Source organism: Lethenteron reissneri, chromosome 14, assembly GCF_015708825.2.
Source record: "Lethenteron reissneri isolate LAM-NWPU_2019-01 chromosome 14, ASM1570882v1, whole genome shotgun sequence".
Classification (NCBI taxonomy): Eukaryota; Metazoa; Chordata; class Hyperoartia; order Petromyzontiformes; family Petromyzontidae; genus Lethenteron; species Lethenteron reissneri.
This window is the reverse complement of record NC_083792.1, coordinates 11,369,710-11,391,213: the sequence shown is the minus strand read 5'-3', so window position 1 is coordinate 11,391,213 and position 21,504 is coordinate 11,369,710. Positions and strand designations below refer to the sequence as shown.

Genomic DNA, 21,504 nt, shown 5'->3' with positions numbered 1-21,504 from the left:
CGGCTCTGCGCAGCAATAAAACATCAAGTCCCTGAGTTTGGAGGCCGACACGACGCCGCGTCACCGGCAGAGCATTACTCGCCATAACAAAAGCTGATAGAATCATAATGCGCGTGCCGGCATCCCCTTGGTTATCTCTGTCTGCGCTAAAATTACCTGCCGACAAAAGAGGAGAGAGTGGGTGGGTGGGTGGGGGCGACTGATGGCTGTATTTTAGATCTGCCTTTTGCTTGGGGGAGGGGAGGTGGGCTGGCAAGAGAGAGAGAGAATGCCACCTATGCTTTCATGCGATAAGGAACGCAGGCAATTTTGGGCAAGCAGTGTTTGCAGAACAATTTTTTTTATAAAAAAAAAACCGGGACATCCTGCAAACTCGGGCGTGTAAGTCAAGCGGGCGCAAACTGCGACGAGAACCTCTTTAATTATCGCGCCTAGTGTGGCACAACGCACGACTTGTGTTTGCACTTGTTGAAAAAATAAAATAAAAATAAACAGATTACCCTGTTGGGTTTACATTAATCCTGCGGATTGAACACATCTAAAATATTAATGGTACTAAATCATGTACATACACGTATTGTATAGACCCAAACGTGGCCGTTAAGCTCGGGGAGTGAACGCGCTTGCGTCTGGGTAGCAGCGAAGGCGGCATTCTGGGAAGATGCGAGTTGAAGCCACTAAAGAGGACAAGCCACGAACGCGATCTCCCCGCGATCGGGAAACGGTTCCCAGTGCCCTGTGTGAACTTCTGCGATCTCAGTTCAGTCACCCGTGAACGCGCAAACTAAACGGTCAGTAAAAGTGACAAACGCACTGGAGTCAGTCGTGCTCTCTGTTTAGAGAGCATACGAAGCAATGGGGGAGCGGGGACAACACATATATCCGATTGATCCTGCGGAGGACACGCAACAGTGGCTAGGGTCAGGGCTAATGTATCGATAATTTATGAGCTGCCGTTATGTTGATATTGCTAGCAGTAGGGGACATATAAGCTTATATACTAGCTTGCATTTAGCCTATGATCACATCACCTGCAATGCGCGCAGGTGGAGTCAGATTTAACAAGGATAACTACTTAGGTGGGCAAACGTCACGGGCAAATTGGCTACTTGGTGGATAGTAAAGTGCAGTCCAGCATAATCCATTGCTCTGTACTTCTATGCTGCCCCACATATGCTCCCAATCTTCACCAATCAGCGTTGAGAGTGTCACATACGGGCAAAGAATCGGCATGTGATTAAGCATCAATTCACAGACTAAGTCGAATCTTACCCAAAGGAAAACCTGCATAAAATTGTAAGTGAGAAATCGATGATTGACAACGTGTGCTAATTATACACGAATCTTACGTTCAGGCTAATGGAGCGGGGGAAACTGTAAGAGACAGAAATAAGCACGAACACAAATTAAATGAATGAGCCGAACAGCAATCCATGATATAAACAACAATCGATAAGTAAAAACAACAATGAATGCGACAAACAGCAATGGATGAGACAAACAGCAATGGATGAGACAACAACAATTGATGAGACAACATCAATCGATGAGACAAACAACAATCGATGTGGAAAAATGTAATCACGGTCCCTTATCATCATCAGCCATTATCAATCCACTGCTGGATGAAAGCCTGCCCAAGCCGTGGCCATCTCGTACAGTCACGTGATATAGCAATCAATCGAGCACCTGCACCACGAGCCGATTTCAGGGCCACACGTCGATGTCACAAGTAACTTTGGACATTCTCTCCTTTTGTTTCCACTGAGCAAGATTCAACAGCAATATTTGTGCTTAGCATCTATTTCACAATGATTAGGACTTTGCGGTACAAAAAGAAAATCACGTAGCACTGAACATTCAGATATTAGGAGGCTGCTAAATATCTAAACGGTAAAGGTGCAGCCCTACAATTGCTTGCTCATGCCACTACTGGCAAAAAAGCCTCCACCGCACGTGACCTGGCATTCAACTAACTGTAATCTACCCATTCATATTGCTGGAGAGTGGACAGTGGCGGAGGAGTTAAAAATAGTTGCCCATTGTTTAAACTGCCGAAGTGGGAGCTCGAACCGGCGACTTCTGAATTGCAGGGTCCAGTGTGCTAACCGTTACACTTACGGGCAGGACCCCTCTTATAAATATGTACACAGAAAATCATTCCCATTGAATCGACAACATCCCAAGCATACCCCCACCCTTCTGCCCATGATCCCCTGCCCGACATTTCCCCCCGCTGCTGAACTCGTATTGACAATGGCACGTTTGTCTACCTCCTGATGGATATTACCCTTTGATAAAAAAAAAGGACTGGAATGTCAAGTGTATGTCCCCAGTTTACACCCTAACCCTCCCCTTTAAATCAATGTCTTTACGTGTTTATGTGAAAAGTGACAAGCATGAGACTAAGTAATTGCAATCAATGGCAAGTATCGTATATTGTAAAAGAATATGCTCTGGTTGTAGTAGAGCAGTGGTTCGAGCGCTGCACTATGAACCCGGCAAATACGAGTTTGATTCCTGGCCACGGCTAACATCAGTGGCAAGTGATATTGAAACCGGTCCAGCTCTCCTGCCACCCTTCACCAACTGGCACTGACTGGCATGGTGAAGTATGGTCAGCAAAAACCCCACGACGGACGTGGCATTGGGGAGGCCTTTATCCATTTGGTGGGTTGAGAATGTGTAGAATGTATTTAATTGTTTTTTGTTAGACAATACACGGGACTACACCTTCAGTGACTTATAATTTTAAATATGTATATTTACACTTGTTCCAATGGCCTGTGTATTTGTAAAAAAATAAACCCACATAATACATGCCAGTGTATCGGCAAACATGGACGAAACAGCACAAACATCTACTGCTCGCACAGACAGGTACACGCAAGGCCACATTAAATACAAATTTATAACTTCAACTGGTATGGATTTTGTAATTCGAAAGTCATTGAAATAAAATATCAAGCGAACCTGCGCGAGTTGTGAATATCAGCTGTTGCCCGCCTCTGTTAAGGCAGGTATTCGCGGTGTAGGCCATGTTCAGCAAAAGGGCTGTACATCTTTGCAGCCATTACTGTGAAAGCGATCTAAGTGAAGGATTGGAGCGGGTCTAACCTTGACACGGCCATAGGAAGCGCATGCAAAGGAGATGAAACTGGGGCCCCTCTGATGTAATCTCCTCTTGCTGGAAATTGGCTGCTAGGAGATTCCACCACACAATGGTGCCCAAGTTGAATCAATAGTACCCAAGCGGCTGGGGGGAGAGTGGGGGCCTGAGAAAATGCAGCATGCAATCATCTTTTCAGTGGCTCATTGGGCAAGGCGAGGAAACACACAAGCAAAGAACAGGGGAGCTTAGCCGAGCCCCAGTGGCTGAATAAATTAAGCAGCGTTCAACAAAGCTGATTTCTTTTGACAACTTAGACAAAAATCCATGCATCTTGGATTTTTAATCTTGAAAAAAATGCCTTAGAGAAGTTGCGATAATTTCATCCAGTGCAATTATTTCAGTGTAAAAATAGATCATTAATACCCCACTGACACGCACACACACATAAGAGAGCACATACAATAACAATGACTCACAGTGAAATGGAAATCTGGTACTGCCAATTAAAATAATGTTTCCAAAGCAATGTACGCACAACGCATAGCCATTTAGTAACGAATAAAAAAAAACTGGTATTGGAAATAGGATAAATAAAATAACAAATGACCATGATTATAAATTATAAATAAAATCATCCCGTCAATAAAAAAACAACAAATTTCAAACAGGTCCCGCTGCAAAAACTACAGTATAAAAATCACTTAATCTCAATGGATGTATTTTTTGGCAGCACCCCAGAAAGGCCCCCCCAAAGCACATCAGTCATTCTTCAGCGGGCAGAAAACGCAGGCGGTTCCCTGCTTGCCACTGACTTAAACCGCACAACCCTTCCCCTTGCAGGGTCCATCTCCACGTATCGATCCGCGGGCCCGGCTGTAATGCCAGCCGCTGATTTACCCCGCTTTTACAGCAGCACCGGGCGCCCGTTAACGTGTAGCGACAGCGGCCCACAATGAAAACAGTACATTAAGCAGCGCGCTCCAGACAATCCATCAGGCGGTACGATTGCTGTAGCCATGGAAACACTCCGCCAGACGAGGAACATCCCACGACCCTTTTCCCCTCCCTACAAATTGCGGTGCGCGGCCACTCCAATCCCGTCCCAGCGGCCCCTGAGAGAGGCCAACGGGAGAGGCGCGCGGGCCAGCCCCGTGCGCCCTCGACGCGGTGCTGGCTGGCAATGCTCTCGGCTCGGCGGGGCGACCGGGGCTTGGGCTCAGCCAACCGTTTAGCCAGCAGCTACCCCACCTGACAGCGCCTGTCAGCACTGTTTTTCCGCACAATTAACAATAACAGAATTTTCACCCACCGCCCAACACCCCCTCCCCCCCCCCGTCTCTCCAAATCACCAACCCAACTACACTGGCCACCACACCAAACCTCCCACACCCACCACCCCCCCCCCCCTTGCTTCCATTCTTGGCCTCCCGGTTCTATAGAAGCAGAGGAATAATAGGTCCCAAAATGTGTCTTTGATAGAGATCTTCACACACACCACACACACGCAGAGGCTGCCGCAATGGGCCCCTAAATTATGCATCAAGGCAGTCGCACGCCTGTGATGTTGTGCTGCAATATTTGAGTCGAAACAGGACATCGATTTTTTTTTGCCCCTAAATAATACCAGGGGTATAAGAGAAGTACGTACTGCCAACGCAACTACAAGAACACTGATCTTTAATATCCCTGCAGCACTGCCGAAAACAGCATGGGCCAAATTATGTTTTAACCCAAATCCAATACTTGAAGTTGCGGTCTACATTTCTTTCCAAACAAAAGACATACATTATTTCCTGTAAAGCGCCAAGTGCTCGTTGATTGTTCAGGAAAGGAAACAAAAAAGCGAGCACACTTTTTTGTTCGGAACTATATTTATAAACGACAGATGAATCGTTCTGATGTAGTTTCATTACATTGATCTCACGTGCAATAATTGTACAAAAAAAATAAAGATATCGCTCAGCGGAATCCTCACAACTGTAAAACAAATGTTCACGCGGTGGGAGGATTCGGAGAATTCACACCACGCTCGCACCGGTGCGACAGACTCCCCGTCATGAACACCACGCGTCACACGCTGCTTCGCTCACGTGACAAAATCCGCACCGACCTGGTGACTTCAGACGTTCGTGACGCGCGCTCCACCGGTGGAACTTTCAAACGCACGAGGGTGTGATGTGACTGGCAGCAAAGCTACAGATGTCACAACTCCACGATATGTAAAGCATGTTACAGTGTATGATTTTGTTCCTTATTGAGATAACATTCATGCTTTTTATTTTCGCACCTCCGATTAGCACGGTTGGCTACGTTGCAGTGCGAAAGAAATTCAACATACCTAGATACGTTAAATGTAAAGGACGCTGTGCTAAATGGGATGATGGACACGGTTGAGGTCAACGAAAGAGTGGAAGTTCAAGGAGCAAACACGCTCAAGAGGAAACCCACCGCAATTGAACAAGCTTGAACTTAAAATGATTGTTGCATCACAAGGCAATCAGAGCTGGTTATAAGAGCTGGCAAAGGCCAAGTGAGGCAATCATCTAACAGGTGATAGATCATAGCTGATTCCAGAGTCCAGTACACTATGGCAGTGTGTAAACGGACAATACTGTAGATATTCAGTCACTGAAATAAACACAATAATATTATATTGTAAACTGAATTTTTAATTTAAAAATTAGCAATGCAAGGGTTTTATTTCTCCCTTTCAATATTCACAATTATGTACAGGAGAATTATCATGGAGCCTCTTACCTACATCGGTGTGTATACAGCGTTTATGACCCTGACTGGGTTATGTGTCGGGATAAAATTTTTTTTACGTGAAATTCAACTGTGCATAATTTAATACACAATCCTCACGTGGACCATGAGGTAATGGTAAACGTATAATTTACAATTAATTAGTCTATGTTATGAAATAAAATGCAAGTTAGAAGCCAGAGGCTGTGAGAAAAACTGATAAATGTATTCTTTATTCAGTGCAAAAGTGGCGGATTGATTGATTTATTTGAATGTGAGTTTTGATAACCTTTTCTGATTCAATATTTAAAAAAGAAGGAATGAAACATGTTCCAAGCATAAACGCTCTTTTATAAACACCGTAATAAAACAATATCCATCCGTTTCATAATATCCGCAGCTATCACAGTCAACTTGTTCAAAAAACAAATAAATAGTTCACGAATAGTTCACAAGACTAACACGTGACTTTACCGAAAAAAAAACAAAGAGTATGAATCTTTGCAGTCACGAAAACTTCAAATCTAGAATTAAGACTAACAGGGTAACCAAATATTTTTTTCTTTAATTTAATTTGCAACTCGGGGTCGCTCACCGACCTAAAATTCGCCACCGTTCCCCAACCAATGCCTCTTATTTTCGTAAGTCGTTCACATTTTTTTTATTCATTGGTTTCATTTTTGAAGCGTGAGACACATTTTAACCTGCTGATCTGGGCAGGCACGCTGGCACAGCACAGACCCGTTGGACCTCAAAGCAGGCTGGCTCGAATGACCGACAAGACAATGGGCGCAGTGTTTGCCGTCGATTCACAGGCTACCCACGGGGTGCCTGTACGCAGAATAGAAAATTACGCGAGCTTTTGGCTTCTGATAACGCAGCACGAAGACGCGGCATGCTGTCACGCAATGTGTGTCCTGCCATTCTCTTTCGAGGCCGTAACCAAAAACATTTCGTTTATCCATTCATAATTGCTACTTTTTTTTTTGCAGAACCGCTCGAATAAGTCAGTTTGTTGCGTGCTGAAAAAATGCAGCGTTGCATGGGGGCGGGCGGGGGGGACGCTCTTCACAGATTTTATGACCCCCGACGTATTAATAATAATCGTAAGCTCTGGCCAGCTGCACACATGATTATAACATTCGAAACTAATACTAAAAGGGGACTGTGATTTTTAAACTATATTAATCCAGTCTGCGTTTGAGTTGTAAACTGACCTTGCGTGTGATAACACGGATGGCTTTAGAATGCAAATTGTTGAGATTAAACTTATATGAGATATCTTTTTTTAAACATCTCGTCCTCAAGCTCAGCCTGCACATTGCGTGAAAAGAGCATTTGGTATTTACATATCCTCATCTAATCCTTACTTCATCCTCGTCTATTACAGAGGAAGATTTCTCAAACACAGACGCAAATTACTATTTCCCCAATAAAAAGGCAATAAACAGTAGACAAACTCCCAGCTGGTGCTGTTCTTGTTACGGAAAAAATACGCTTAAAGCTATTTATTTACTTTAAAAAACCACTGACTTATGCAAAGGCTGGAATAATAAAGCACTTTGGGATTAGAAAAATGCTAACAAATGTACCAGTCTATTATTAACTGTGCTGGCTTGCCAAAGGTCTAACCTAATTAAAACAAAAATGCCTTGTTATTGAAACACAATAGTTCATAAATGATGTGATGGAAAAGCATATACATAACAAACGGTTAATATTAAAGTGGTTAATGGAACACGGCCGACATGCCCAGATGGCTTGTTAGTTTGTAACAATGATGGAAATGCAATATTAAACGCGATTCAACGCACCAGCGCTGTGCACGAAACGCCTATTTATGTACACACACGCGTATATCACATCACAAAAAATATTAAGAAAACGAATGATTTCATCTCATAAGAGTTTACAGATAGTCCTAGTAAAACATGTTTATAATATGTACAGCATATGCTCTTACAGATATATACACACACCAGTGGTTGTTTTAGAAGTGAACAAAATTTACCATTGGCAATGTTTTTTTTTTTACAGCTGCAGTGGACATTTTACAGATATAGAGACCTGGTTGTAAATAACTTGGTTATGTCGACTTTTTTCCCCCTCATTTAACCTGCTTCAACAAAAACACGCGGCCGCCGCCGGTTATGACCACGTAAAATAAAAGTCGCGTTTCACCCCGCGCGCGTATCAGTCGTAGTAGTCTCGTGGTGGTCAGACTTTTTCAGACCATGCGTCCGAATCCGGTCCATTTATGTGCGACACGTGGGGGTCTAGTACCCATCGCGAGGCGAGGACGTGCAGATTTGAGAAATCCCTCTCGCTTGAAACTGATTTTTAGTGGGGGACCGTTTCTTCGCTCACCCTGACCCACTTAGACCGGATTATAAAAGTCAGAAGACAGATTTTATAGATCGCAACCACGGTGGGTGCCATAAGCCATCACTCATGGTCCGTTTTACGGCAGATCTCATCAAAAGAAAGAGAGAGTGCAAGTGTGGGGAGCGAGCGGGAGTGGGGACGATGCCACGGTGAAGACCCAGCCAAGGTGACTGCTGCGAGAAACCCACTGCGGTCTCCCCTCGATCCTCCTCTGCCATTCATAATTAATCCCACGCCTCGCCATTCCCATTTCCTAATGAAGCCGTATCTTTGATTCAGTGCAAAACATAAAGCGGGCTAGAGCCGAAAAATTGAATTTGACGGGCGATACCAGGATAAGCAAGGGTGCGCCCGAGTAAATCCTCGGCGGTGTTCTAAGATGCAGATAACATGATTTTAACCTCTCTTTAGCAAAACATACATCGCCAGGCATGCCCGCATACGTCGCTTTATTACCATTTTGCTTCACACTGGATGTACCAATTAGGCCTTGGGGAGTGAAGCCATGTTTGCTAATTGCAAACCCTGCTCATAAAGATCACTGATCTAAGGCTTAACTGTGAATGTTTTGCATTCGTAAAGGTTAGCAGGAATAGATGTGCCTCGCGATGTACTGAACACTGTTTGTACACATCGACGATTCTGACGGCGTGTTTAAAAAATGTTTTTTTCGAAATGTACGCCTGATACGGGTTTTTTTTATTTAACCATTTATCATGTAAATTGCCTTTAAACTTTTTTTGGGGGGCAATGCTATCACACTTTAGATCTGACAATTGTATAATGTAACAAATGTACGGCGGGAGACTCCAGCAGTAGGTGATTGTGCCCTCTGCCCAGTGGCCTAATGCATATTGGAAGGACGTGACTCAACAGCACCGACCAAAGGCAAAACATATATTAAAGTAAAACTCCGTCCACCACCACCACTACCACCAACACTCCCACCCACCTCCCAAAAAAAAAGCGTGCGCTGTTTCCCGAAGCGCTCACATGACAAAGGTGTTCAAGCAGGGGCGGGCTACATAGCGGCAAGCTCCGGTCTCACAGCCCCACCAATCGGCGCTCCCCCCGTAATCTCGGCTGGGACGTGTCGGTCTGGACGCAAGGGACGAGGCGAGAGCGCAACACGCGGGCACGTGGCACGCGCGCGCGCGCGTCGAACAAACGCAGCCTCTCACTGCGTCAACAAACAACAGCGAGAGGCAAGCACGCAAAGTGTGCAAAAGCAAGCCAAGAGACTGCAATGATTTTTTTAATTGATTCATAATTAAATTATTCATGGAGGTTACATGTTCTTGCTGAGATGACAAGTAAATTTAGAATGCAGATTTTTTTTTTGTCAAAGAGCAGATCTAAGCCGCCTTTGAATCCATACCAAGTACACATCAATTATAACGTAACTTCTATTTCTGCAGAGAAGTCAATACATTTCATCCTTAGAAAGAAGCTGCCCTCAAATATAGCAGAAACATAAAACGTATATGGGAATCTGTGGAGGCATAAACACTTTGATGTGCAACATGTTAGATTATTTACGTATATACAATGCTTGTGATATATTGTGTAAGATTGATTTACAGCCCTTTCACGATCCACTGCTGGATGAAGGCCTCCCCATCCTGTGTCAGTCATGGGGTTATTTGACCATTTTTTATCATGCTGGTCAGTACAATCTTGATTTGAAGCTTTCGTGACTGCAGGAATCCATACGCTTTGGTTCTTTCGGTAAAGTCACGTAGGTAGAAATAAAATAAAATAAATCACGACGTTTTGAACGCAACACAAGCGCCCGTCTTCAGGTGATTCTGATATCACTCACCAGATGTTAGCCATGGCTCGGAATCAAACTTAGGCTGCTAGGTTCGCTGTGCTGTACGCTAAACCACGGTGTCACTGCTTCTCTGATGACCAGCACAGAGGGAGATCTTCATCCAGCAGTGGATGTACACGGGGCTATACACTTTTTTTTAATTCGTTCAATTTGACTCCACCGAAATTGTGTAAATCAATTTATTTTGAATTGTGTACAACATTGCTGTAATGGCGACCCAAACCTCAAGACTTTGTAAACACGATATTGCTCTCAGCAGAATGAGAAAAAAAACTCAGCTGACAACCACAGAGGATGGCATCTAATTTGTTTATGATGCACATATACAGAGGATGACTTAGAATTTGTTTATGATGCAGATTTCAGATTGTCTTGGGGTGTTTACTATTTGTAGAAAAGTTGCAAGAACTCATGCAGAGACAATCTTTGTGGACGAGCGGTCTGACAGACCCGTCACCGTTTCTGGCTCGATTCTTTAATCTACGCCTGTCTAACCGCATAATAAAGATTTCCCCAAGGACACCTGACATATCAAATTACTCTTCATTAAGTAGAAACGTGGATATTTTTTATTTCCCTTGCAGGGTTTTACGTGGACAACTTCCCTCTCCCCACCCCTCACCACTCACTCAGTGCCGTACTCGCAGTTCGCCGTCCCGTCACAACAGAAATGCACGCAAGGAACGTGAACAGCTAATTAAATAAAAGTTAACCTTTCATGCCGTATGCAAAAAAAAAATCCAGATATAATTTGTTAGCCAGTGATATTAAATATCCTGCCGAAACAAGTTTTATATTATTAACAATGCCGAACCTAACTCTCGCGCAGCAAAACCGATGTTTGCAAGCTGCCACAACTTGAGTACCAAACGGTACAACACTCAGCTTGCTTTTCCCTTCGTTCCTTTTAGTGTTTCTTATTGTCCTTCCCCCACACCATCAATTGTCACGGTTGGCTACGTACAGTGTGAAAGAAGTTCAACATACATACAAACATGAATGTACCTGTTCTTGCCGGGGATTGTGGCATCATCCCGGCTGCTTGCACACACACGGACCGACTCATTTCTGAGGTGAGTTCCTCCCTTACCACGCGAGCTCTGAACAGAGAGGGGCAATACATTTCGTAGGAACATCACTGGCCATGTGCAAAGATGCTGCAAATATGACAATAGGATTTAAAACATGCATTCTGTGCAGTGTATGTATGTAGAACTTTTCGCACCGTACTTAGTCAACTGTGTTCATTTGAGGTGTCGGGGAAGGAAATCTAAAAGACACAAAAAAGTCTAAAGAAATGAGTGTTCAATCTCCATTATTTGAAAGCGCATAGCTCCAGTGGATTCCTAATATCAGAAGAACGTTCCAGACGGCCGCAGAAGCGTATCCGAAAGGGCGCAATGCAGTGACCGCCTTTGTTCAGTGGCTAGCCAAAAGCCGCTGCGAGGATGACCCGAATTCGCGTGAAGGTGTATGCTCCTTGCATGTCGCCCAGGGTTTTTACTGTTTAAATCTGTGACAATGTATGGATAACACGTGAAATTAATCCCCCCTCCCCCTTCTTCCAAATCCCGAGAAATATATATTAAGTGATCAGGCTATCAAGCTTTAAGTGTCCATTGCTGTAATGTAGCTATAAAATAAAACACGACGAAATGTTAATAGGTTTCAATATTTAATGGTATTAAAAACAATTACACACAGAAGTTGTTATTTTGACATGTTTCCGTTTTTACAATTCCAATAGGTAGTTTTTCGGCAAAAACATTTTAAACACAAATTACAGCAAAAGCAAGTTAATACAATTTCTTCAAGGATAATATACAATACACCAACAGGCCCTTTAATTAATATAAAATAAGATAGTTTCACACAAAAGTACAAAAATGTGCTTGGTCTCAAATGACACTCCATTACACCGATGTGACTACCATTTTTATTCTTGAAAGGGAATGATGGGAAAAGCTTTTATTAGATGGCATTTTATTTGAAGGCAAAAAATTTGATACAATTCATCTGAGGTTTCTGCATTCCACTGCATTCTTAAGAACCACGTGGTGAGTAAAGACACCTTGGTACACCACACACAGACACAAGCACCCGTCCCCGCTCATTATTTTAACGTTTTGATTTACCAGCTCCAAGCTTTTTTTTAGGTGAAAAGACCAATGTCTTTTGTCCGTTTCTCTTAAGGCACAGGCTGCTGAATTATAAAGCGGGAATGTCTCCTCGGTGGAGGCACACAATTGAAGCGGTAAACCAAAAAGTGAATTAAGACCATTTGTGTGCGCTTCTAATTAGGCTGTCAGAACTGCTCGCTCGCTTTCTGGCAATCACCCGGTGATCTTCTCTATTGATGCAATACGCTATATTGTATCAGTGCCTTTCAAAGAAAGAAAAGTCGATCAATTCATCCACGACTCCGGCTGAAACAATAGTTGTGCCCTAAACATATCGATTCCACTTGCTTTGCATTAATTGATGGTCTAAACATCTGAATTAACCTTGAAAAGTAAGCCCTTACACAGCTGTTAATTGGTTTCAGCCAATCAATAATTCCTTTTCCCCAGAATTTTAATGTGGGCCCTTCTTTCTTTGCATATCCCAACCTGTTCTTGCTGTGCCCTCTGCTGCTGGCAAATTAGTAGTGCTTGAATAAACACCAGCAACAGCTGCCTACATCTGTTGTCCATCTCTTTCCAGAGTAAATACCTTGTTCACTATCAGAAAAGCACTAAAGTTAATCGATTGAAATACACCGTGGCATATCATATTTATAATGAAAACTGTATGCGTGTTCAGAGGACACGCCATAAAAGTGAAATACTACTTTGAGCATACCTTTTCAATGTCCAATTGTGCAGAAAAGTGATCGGCTACTCGTCTGCTTTATACTACGCAGCTGTAGCTAATACAAGCAATGAACACGGTGGGAATCAAGTCTAGACTAACAGCACGGAATATTAATATGCTATTCATAGCCGAGGACTGCACTCAATGACGAATTAATCATTGTACTGGTTTCCCCCCCCCCCCCCCCAAAACCTTTTTTATATTACGAAGCTTGGCTTGGGAAACAAATAAATAATTTTGCAATGATTAGGTCACGCGCATTGAATTATTGATATCTGTTTGCTACCCGAATGCATTTAATTAGAGCAAACGTTCGGTTAATGCATTCAAATGCTGGTTGCTTGCCCTTTATGTGTAGCTTTTTGTGCAAACATGCTTGAAGGCAATGCAGAAGTGACCTGCATACTAACAAAGTTGGTAGGCTAAAGAAGCACATTGATTTTGCTCCATCCTTCATGTAAGCATTTGACCTTCACTTCAGATTGACCTATGCAAGGTACTTTAATAATGGCAATAAAAACATTGGTTTTACACAATATTTGCAGTTTAACATGGTGTATACCGAAAGATATGATGGTATGTGAAGAGAAAAAAATTCCCATCAGTGAAAGATATATCAGCCAAACTTTAAAGATTCTTAAAAATACTCAAATATATCGGATGCTATAAACACAATGTCTGATGTGAACATTTGTGCACATAACGCAGAGCGTGCACACAATTTGCAGAACATATCAATGTTAAATTAGTAACATTCATTATATATAATATTGGCGTGTGCAATTACTCTGGATAAAGTCTGTACTAAAAAAGAAAAATCTAATCATTTAAAATACAAACCAACCCCGAAATTCTTCTTGGTCTATAACCCTTATCTTCATCAAATTTTACCCAATATATTTTATCTGAATTAAATAATTAAGCAAACATGTTTAATCTGTATGCAAGCTTGTTAAAATATTCCTGAAGATGTAATACTATTTGTTGTATTCATAACTTAGTTCATAAGTATTTAACACGTTATTTGATTTTATCTTTCTGAAAATAGTAATTTGTTTGCGTGCCGCACATTTGTAAATATACGTACAAATGTTTAATCTCTATGTACACAAGTTGAATTTTACAACAACAACAACAAAACACAACCTAACGTGGTATCGGGCGATGTTTCCATTGCAATTGTTTGACGCATCATTCATCCAGTTAAAATAAAAGCGTGCAGCAGGCACAATGTAAACAGGAGTAATGCACGTCAATTTTGCTGTTGTGTGAATCTCTGAAATATTTTTTCTAAAGTTGACCGACAACCAAATGCAAACCAATTAGAAACAAGTCTCTTGTGCATAATAAGTGCCTGTGTGACCCATTACTTTACGTCTAAGAACTTTTTCAGGATATTTAATGCACACAACATCTCATTCAATGCCGCAATGGAAACATAGCATCCGATGATGCTTCTTAAAAAATCACCTTCATCTGTCGGGGGGGAATGTATAGCCACACTTAACAACAATTTCATACAGGCACAAACATTGCATTCACTTTTTTCGTGCAAATAGCTTCCTTCATCCATACATAATAACGTTTGCCAATTCATTTGCACAATTGCTGCATTTAAATGCTCCGCACGTATTTTTTTATGTTCTTGCGAAATATGGGGGACTAACCACAACCATCGAACAACAATATAATATACAGATACAAATCAAAAAGCCAAGATTACCCCCCAAATGCTCACTTTCTGTTGTGCGTTGTAGCCACACAACTTCGGGGTGTTGTCTGCGCAGTTGGCTGTCTGTTCACTGCTTGACAGTGGGAACTCTCCCACTCATGTGGAGCCGGAATGAAACCCAGTGCACTGTGACGCATTTGTCTTGCACGGACTACTGTGAGTGTAATGGATTTTGAGGGCGATTTAGGCGTCGCCGGTAGAGGTCTGCTCCGCCATAAAAATAAAAGTTTTGCTTTTTCCGCAATGTCAACAGCGATATGTCTGCGCGTGAGAAAAAGTTTCAATGGATTTTTTTTTTAAACCGGAACTTTATTTTTACATCTTTGTATCACTGCGAATATAAAAGTTCCAGCTTTAAAAAAAACTTGCATTTAGTATTTTAAAAAAAACGCATGTAGGATGACAAGAGGATATTTTTTTCAGCAAGTGTAGTGCTGTAAAATCTGGATAATTAAAATGTAATCAAGTCAAGATCACTGCTCAAAGCAAGCATTTACTTGCGGTTCAATTAATTTATGCAATTAACTTTAATATAAACTGTAATTAAGGTGGCGCAAATTAAATTGTTTACAGCCAGTATCATGTAGGGACAATCTTCCAGGCTCCAGTGGATAAATCAACAGAACTCTAACATCAATGGCAAACATTAATTACAGAGCACTTCAAACGATCATGCAGTTTTCCAGTTTAATATGCAATACCTTTAAATGAACTCTGTCTTACATCAAAGTGGCGATCCGGCAATGTATCAAATGATTTAACTTACGCTAGGTACAGAAGCAGCTCTTTAATGTTTATATCCATGAAAGCAGGCTTTTTTCATAATCTGATGAAATCATCTCTCTACGTGTTTCATCTCTACTGGGAAATAATTGCTTTTTTTTCTTGCCATGTGTTGTAAACAGGGCATGCGTTGGTATCAGCGTCTTGATCAATAATTAGTTTCTTCTGGTCAAAGAATGGCGTCATTCGCTTAGAAATCTAACCTGGTGACAGCAGGCGGGAGAGAGACACGACTTTGTTAATGATCATGTTTGTCAATGAATGCAACATGAACACTTTCGTAGATGTTTTGTGTTATCTCTATTGTTACGCTGGTATAACATGGGGATTATGTTTTTATCACGTTTTCTGCCAGTATTGAATCACATCAGAACATTTCACGGCAGATCCGACGATCTCCTGTACCAAAGGAAATGTAAGAATATCCCACACCGTGCAACTGCGGTCAGCAATTCCAAACCATATAATATGGCACTGCCCCTTCGATCGTTTGCAGGCAGCGATTCAGATATTCACTAGACTACCCCTAAAGCGATAACCGCTGGTTCACCACTCACCAGCCTCGACGTGAAAACATAACTCCACACCGCATGAAAGAGAAACATGGCATAAGTTGTGCCTCCGAGGTACATGTGCAAACTCTCTGATATCTTTTTCTCGGGAGTCATTTTATATCAGAAGGACAAACACTGACGAGATGGTGAACGCATTTTTCCAAGTTTATTAACCAAGTGGGATCGCAAGTCTGCCTTTCTATTTTATTATCACTGCTGATCACTGGGCGCAGGGTCCGGTTACCACTGCTCAGAGTTCCATGTCTCACAATATTTCCTGTTAATTGAAGAAACGCAGATTAGTAATGGCTATTTGTCTACATTGAGTATTTATCTTGATCAGCCAATCACAATGAGCTCTTTGTCCAATCAATCAATCACCTAAAGCCACCCTTGTATGAATTAATATCGATTTATAATGTACATTTCAAAAACAACTCTCAAATTTCATTTTCAGATCCTAATGTAACGTGTGATTTATGTTTCTCAGGTATATTACAGCCTGATTAGGTTTTCAACCCGAATTCCAATTCTCTGTTCAGTCCTAAGACGTGAAAAGGGGGCAACATTAGCATTGTGCATGTGGAGTTTGTGTTTAAATGTGGTAATATTGTGCTGTACGTCTGAAAGTACAATATTAAATGACAAAATAATTACATAAATCATGCCATTAGCTTCCTGGCTGGCATCTGCTTGCAACTTTTTTTCTTTTAATTTAAGCCTTAAAGTTACTGTTTGCCAGGTGAAAGTATTGTTACTTGTAAATAATAGAATGCCACGACACCGCCTTTAATGTATTCGCGCTGAGCTTTTATCGGCATCTTGAGAATATGCACACCCGCTCGCCATATGAGCAATTGCATTGCTTTGCATATCGGAAGCTTCCAGTCGTACGCTGAAATCAATGTGACATGTGCCGTTTTATGTACAAATAACCAAAACGTGGATTCTACATGACAGAAAGCACTACTTTGAGCTTGTTGGAGATTAAAAATAATTAATGCTGTAATGAAAAGCTAACATCTGCCACAGTAATTAGTTTTGCTGACGGTCAGAACGGCACTCTTGGGTAATGGCTACTAATAAACCGCATGCACTGCAGCCTGAAAATAAACAGCCTGTAACGATTTTCCGGTTTCAAGGTTACAGTACACTAGCATTAGGTGGGAACACAAGGGTAGATTTAACCCTTTCAAACATCAACGTCCAAGACGCGGGCATGAGATTAAATTGTGACAGATTAGATGTTTTTCTCCAAATCTGAAGTTGCAAGTGTGTGTGTGTGCATTTTTTTCTATCGCACTGCGTGCCAGATAACATCACTTTGGCAAAGGGCCAGTGAGCAGCAGTTATACTTTTCTTGATTTAACCTGTTTTGACAGAATATGCGATTAGTTTTCAGATACCCAATATGGAACACTTCACACTGATTTTCCCCCAAAAGTAATATTGTCGATATTATCCGGGTAAAGAAAAGTTGGCCACTGAACGAAAAAAAGCATCAGTTGGCATATCCTAAGTTAAGCAATTAGTATGACTAGTCTTGCAATCCACTCATATTTAGAGACCTTATACATACAAATTGTATTATATATATGCAGTATTTGATTATTTTAATATCACATTCCCCATTTTACGTAACCAAAAGTCTACCTTCAAAAACATAGAAGTGGCTGTGGCTCAGGCAGCGAATCTCCTGGCAGAGCCGTGATTCAGCACTGGTTAGATCCATTGTTTAAATCCAGGAAGCCACTCACGGTTGAACCGCATTCTCAAATATAGCCAGTTGATGGTCTCACCCTGGTGCCCAATGAATGCATGCACATATAAAACAAACATGTCGAATATGGTTTTTCATCAAAGGTTGGCCAGGTCACTCATTCGCCTGTAACATTTGAGATCCTGCGTTCAAATCCAGATCCCACCTTTGTGCTTAAACGGAGTTCTCAAGTGTAGTGACTTGATAGTTTCAGGATTTACCAATAACCGCACAACAATTAGTTTTTCATGAATATTGGAAACATTATAACTATTAAAATATATATCAGTTTGCTTGCCATGTGACATTTCCCTGTGCATTGCCTTTCGTGTGAAAATAAGATATCAGAAGTAGTTATACAATATGAGAATAGGTTTTCCCCTTTTTTGTAGCAACAAAACAGGTGTTAACCTTTAACAAGGAATCATGTCTGCATTAACCACAATATTTGTGGTCAGAACGAAAAAAAAAATAGTCTGATAATATATGCATTGTCTTTGAAACTGATTGGTCCACACCAGAGGCAGCTTTCTTTTAAGCCTAGTCTCAAAACGGTGTTAGACAAGAGGACGCCAGGAGGCGTACACAGCACAAAGACAAGCACTATCAGAGTAATGAAAGCTCGGGGTGAGCAGCTACTACATTGGGACCTCCTTTGCCAGTACCAAAATATGAGAATAGGTTTTCCCCTTTTTTCTGGCAACAAAACAGGTGTTAGTTCTACAATACTCCTTCTGTGGACAATTCCATAACTCAGGTTAATGCACTGCTCTGCAAGCATTCCGAATGGATACTTATGACAACTGCAATACAATCAGAAAAAAAAAATGGTTCACTTAATTTGGCAGACTAACTCTGAGAACATTAAAATCAGCTTGCCACAAGTCAAACACCGTTTGCAAGCCATATAATAAGTACGCCTCCTGTGCGGTTGAAGATTATTGCTCAGGAGACTTCTGAAGTTATTACGTGATGTCACCTTCCAGGGTCATCCCCTATGCCACGTGGTGCACTGCTCGCTATGAAAGTTTCACACAGAAATGTCCTAGCATCGTGTCCTGGATGTCGACACCACACTTGGAATATAATTGGGAGAAAAAGCTAAAAAGTTAAATTGTATTAAGATGACCCACAAATGCAAGCTCTGAATGTTCAAGAGCTTTCAAGCAAGATATTTAAAAAAAGAATAAATAAAAGTTCTCCAAGTAAATGAGTTGGAGTAGTAAATTGTTCAGTTCTATACAATTCCCACAATCGCCTACTTTGTGCATTACAACAGTCACATAATCCATTTTCATCTGGTGGAGCTTGGCACTTAAGAGACCAGAGGGATTCAGTGAACCACTGCATCTTCAACAATTCATGGTCCTGCTCCGATTTCAGAGAGCAAAGGACTTCCGCGGCAATCACATCTGGATTCACGATCGCAATAGATTTCTCGCCATGAACTTGGCGAAAACATTGACGCAAAATTCTGCTGCATCGGTCAAGCGGCATAAAGAGCTTTCAATGTGGTGCGCGGCATGTGTCACTGCACCCACGTGTAGGCAAAAAGATTGCCGTGCAATTTGGTTTTGAACGAGTACCACTTTGTGAGGAAGTCAACAGGGTTAGTCCTACGGATAGACTTGCCACCACCATATGACTGTTGAATTTTCACAACTGGCTCAGGGACGTGAACAGGAAAAGAGCACTGCTCCAATACTCATTTGAGCAGGAAATTCACTTCGACTTTTGAACATTCACATACTCAGGATAAATCTGCCAAAAATACTGAGTGTTTTTTTTTGCTGATTTGAGAAATTCATGAAATATGAAATCTGTTCAAATCTATTTGTCCACTTCAAATATAGATGAAAAATTATTTATACATCTGCATTTTCCCCCGTCTATTATCCTATGAGAAAATTTCAACACAGCAGATACAACTAAGCTGTATCAATATGCTAAATTTAAATATGTAACAAAAAAGCATCTGGGCATGAATCAGATAGTTAACTTCAGTAGCCCCAATATCATCAAATTTCAAGGTATAAAACTGAATTACAGAAATGTATGATACAGGCAGCTGGATATCATACAAGACTGATCACAATATGCACATTCACCTTCAGTTGTGAGGATTAATGGGACATGAAGATACATGGTGCAAACAGCGATGCAGTGTAGAAACTTGCATCACTAGCTACCGGTTTATGTTTGCCTGTTGAGCCAGAGCATATATGTGTTATTTATTGTATTTGTGCAGGCCAACAAATGCCACAAAACACATAACAATCTCTAACATTTAAATGCATAGACTATACAGTGAAACGAGCTCTTTATATAATGCGCTGGGTATTTTTAGAAAAGATTTACACAATGACTGTTGCTATTAAGATTGAAGCACAGCTGAGTAATTTCGAGACTTTGTACATTTGAATTGGAGTGAGTGACTCATCGTTTCACGTGGAACAGAGGAGGCTGAAAAATACGGCTGAAGATTAGGAAATACAAAAGCCATGTACAACAAGTATTTTGGACAAAAATAATCACCGGACGGACATTACAGGAAAACGTAACAAGAGTATGTACACCGAGGGCAATTATGAATTTAAGCGGACCAGGATGAAAATCATGAAAGAGGTGAGCGAGCGCAGGATGGAGTGTTTTAGAAAAAATAATGATAACGAAAATCAACATATCAATATGGCTAAAAAAAATACTATTTTCAATCAGTGTATATTGCTTGATTTGACATGTGGATCATACACATGGACCAACTAAGAACATGGGGAAAAACTGCTCAAAGAATCATGGAGAGCGGCAGTGGGAATCACACAAATCTATATATATATAAAAAAGAGAAATTTGTGAATGTGTGACTGTTCGAAATGTTTAGCATACTTCCCAACTTGCAACAAACTTGAAATTTGGCATGTGGGTAGCTTCCAGACTGTACACAATGCAAAAGTATAAAAATAGACTTTGTATTTTGGGGGGGGGGGGGGGAGGGCACAAAAATGGATATATTTTTCACACAAGTGAGCTGCGACGTCACATCTGTGATGTCACCCGCATGCGGCAGCGTCACGCAGTGTGCCTGCTGACGTCACGCAGTGTGCCTGCTGACGTCACGCATCCCCCCCCCCCACCCGCCGCATGTATTAATCCAAGACAAGAATCCAAGTCTTGGGCGAAGCCGGGCAGTATAAAGCTAGTTAATACATATAAGAACACAGTGACCAAATAGATCATATTGACTATTAAGTAATGTAAGCGGGTTTGAGCAGGACACATTGCTTTGCCCATTGAAAATGTGAGGTAATAGAAAAAAACGAGTGCAAATGCCCATGAGTTCAACCACTCGGAGCATGGAACAATGATACTAGCTCATCGTCAATAGGCACGATGGAATGTGGAATTGTAGGACAATTGTGAATGCCAACGACGAGGGCATTTATCCAGCAGTGGATTGACCACGGCTGATAATGATTGGTAAACATAACATGTCTCCAAGCTGTACCCGTGGGCAAACCTTGTGCGATATGGCCAGCACCGTTTTTGGGCCAGCCACCAGATAATGTTCAGGATCCATCCTCTAGCCTCTGAGTGATCACCGCGCATTTGCGACGGACTGAACTCATAAGAGCACACGATAACAAATGTTCAGACTTACTAGAGGTCATTGATAAACATCTTTTGGTGAACTTAATTGTGTTCAATAACTTATATTAATAACATTAACTCAGCCATTAATGCTTGTGC

General features: G+C 41.6%; 1 protein-coding gene across 4 annotated transcripts in view; it reads right to left on the bottom strand.

Moving 5' to 3' along the window:
- Positions 1-10,978: 10,978 nt before the first annotated feature.
- Positions 10,979-21,504, bottom strand: part of LOC133342392 (A-kinase anchor protein 6-like) — a 33,433-nt gene continuing 22,907 nt past the window's right edge. For 3 of the 4 annotated variants that reach the window (XM_061551534.1, XM_061551536.1, XM_061551535.1), the window contains exon 8: positions 10,979-11,176. In XM_061551534.1, the coding sequence (XP_061407518.1) occupies positions 11,033-11,176 (144 nt within the window). In that variant the 3' untranslated portion in view covers positions 10,979-11,032. Of the gene's footprint in view, positions 11,177-13,108; positions 15,648-21,504 lie in introns of those variants that run through there. The other variant, XM_061551538.1, reaches the window with a different exon arrangement.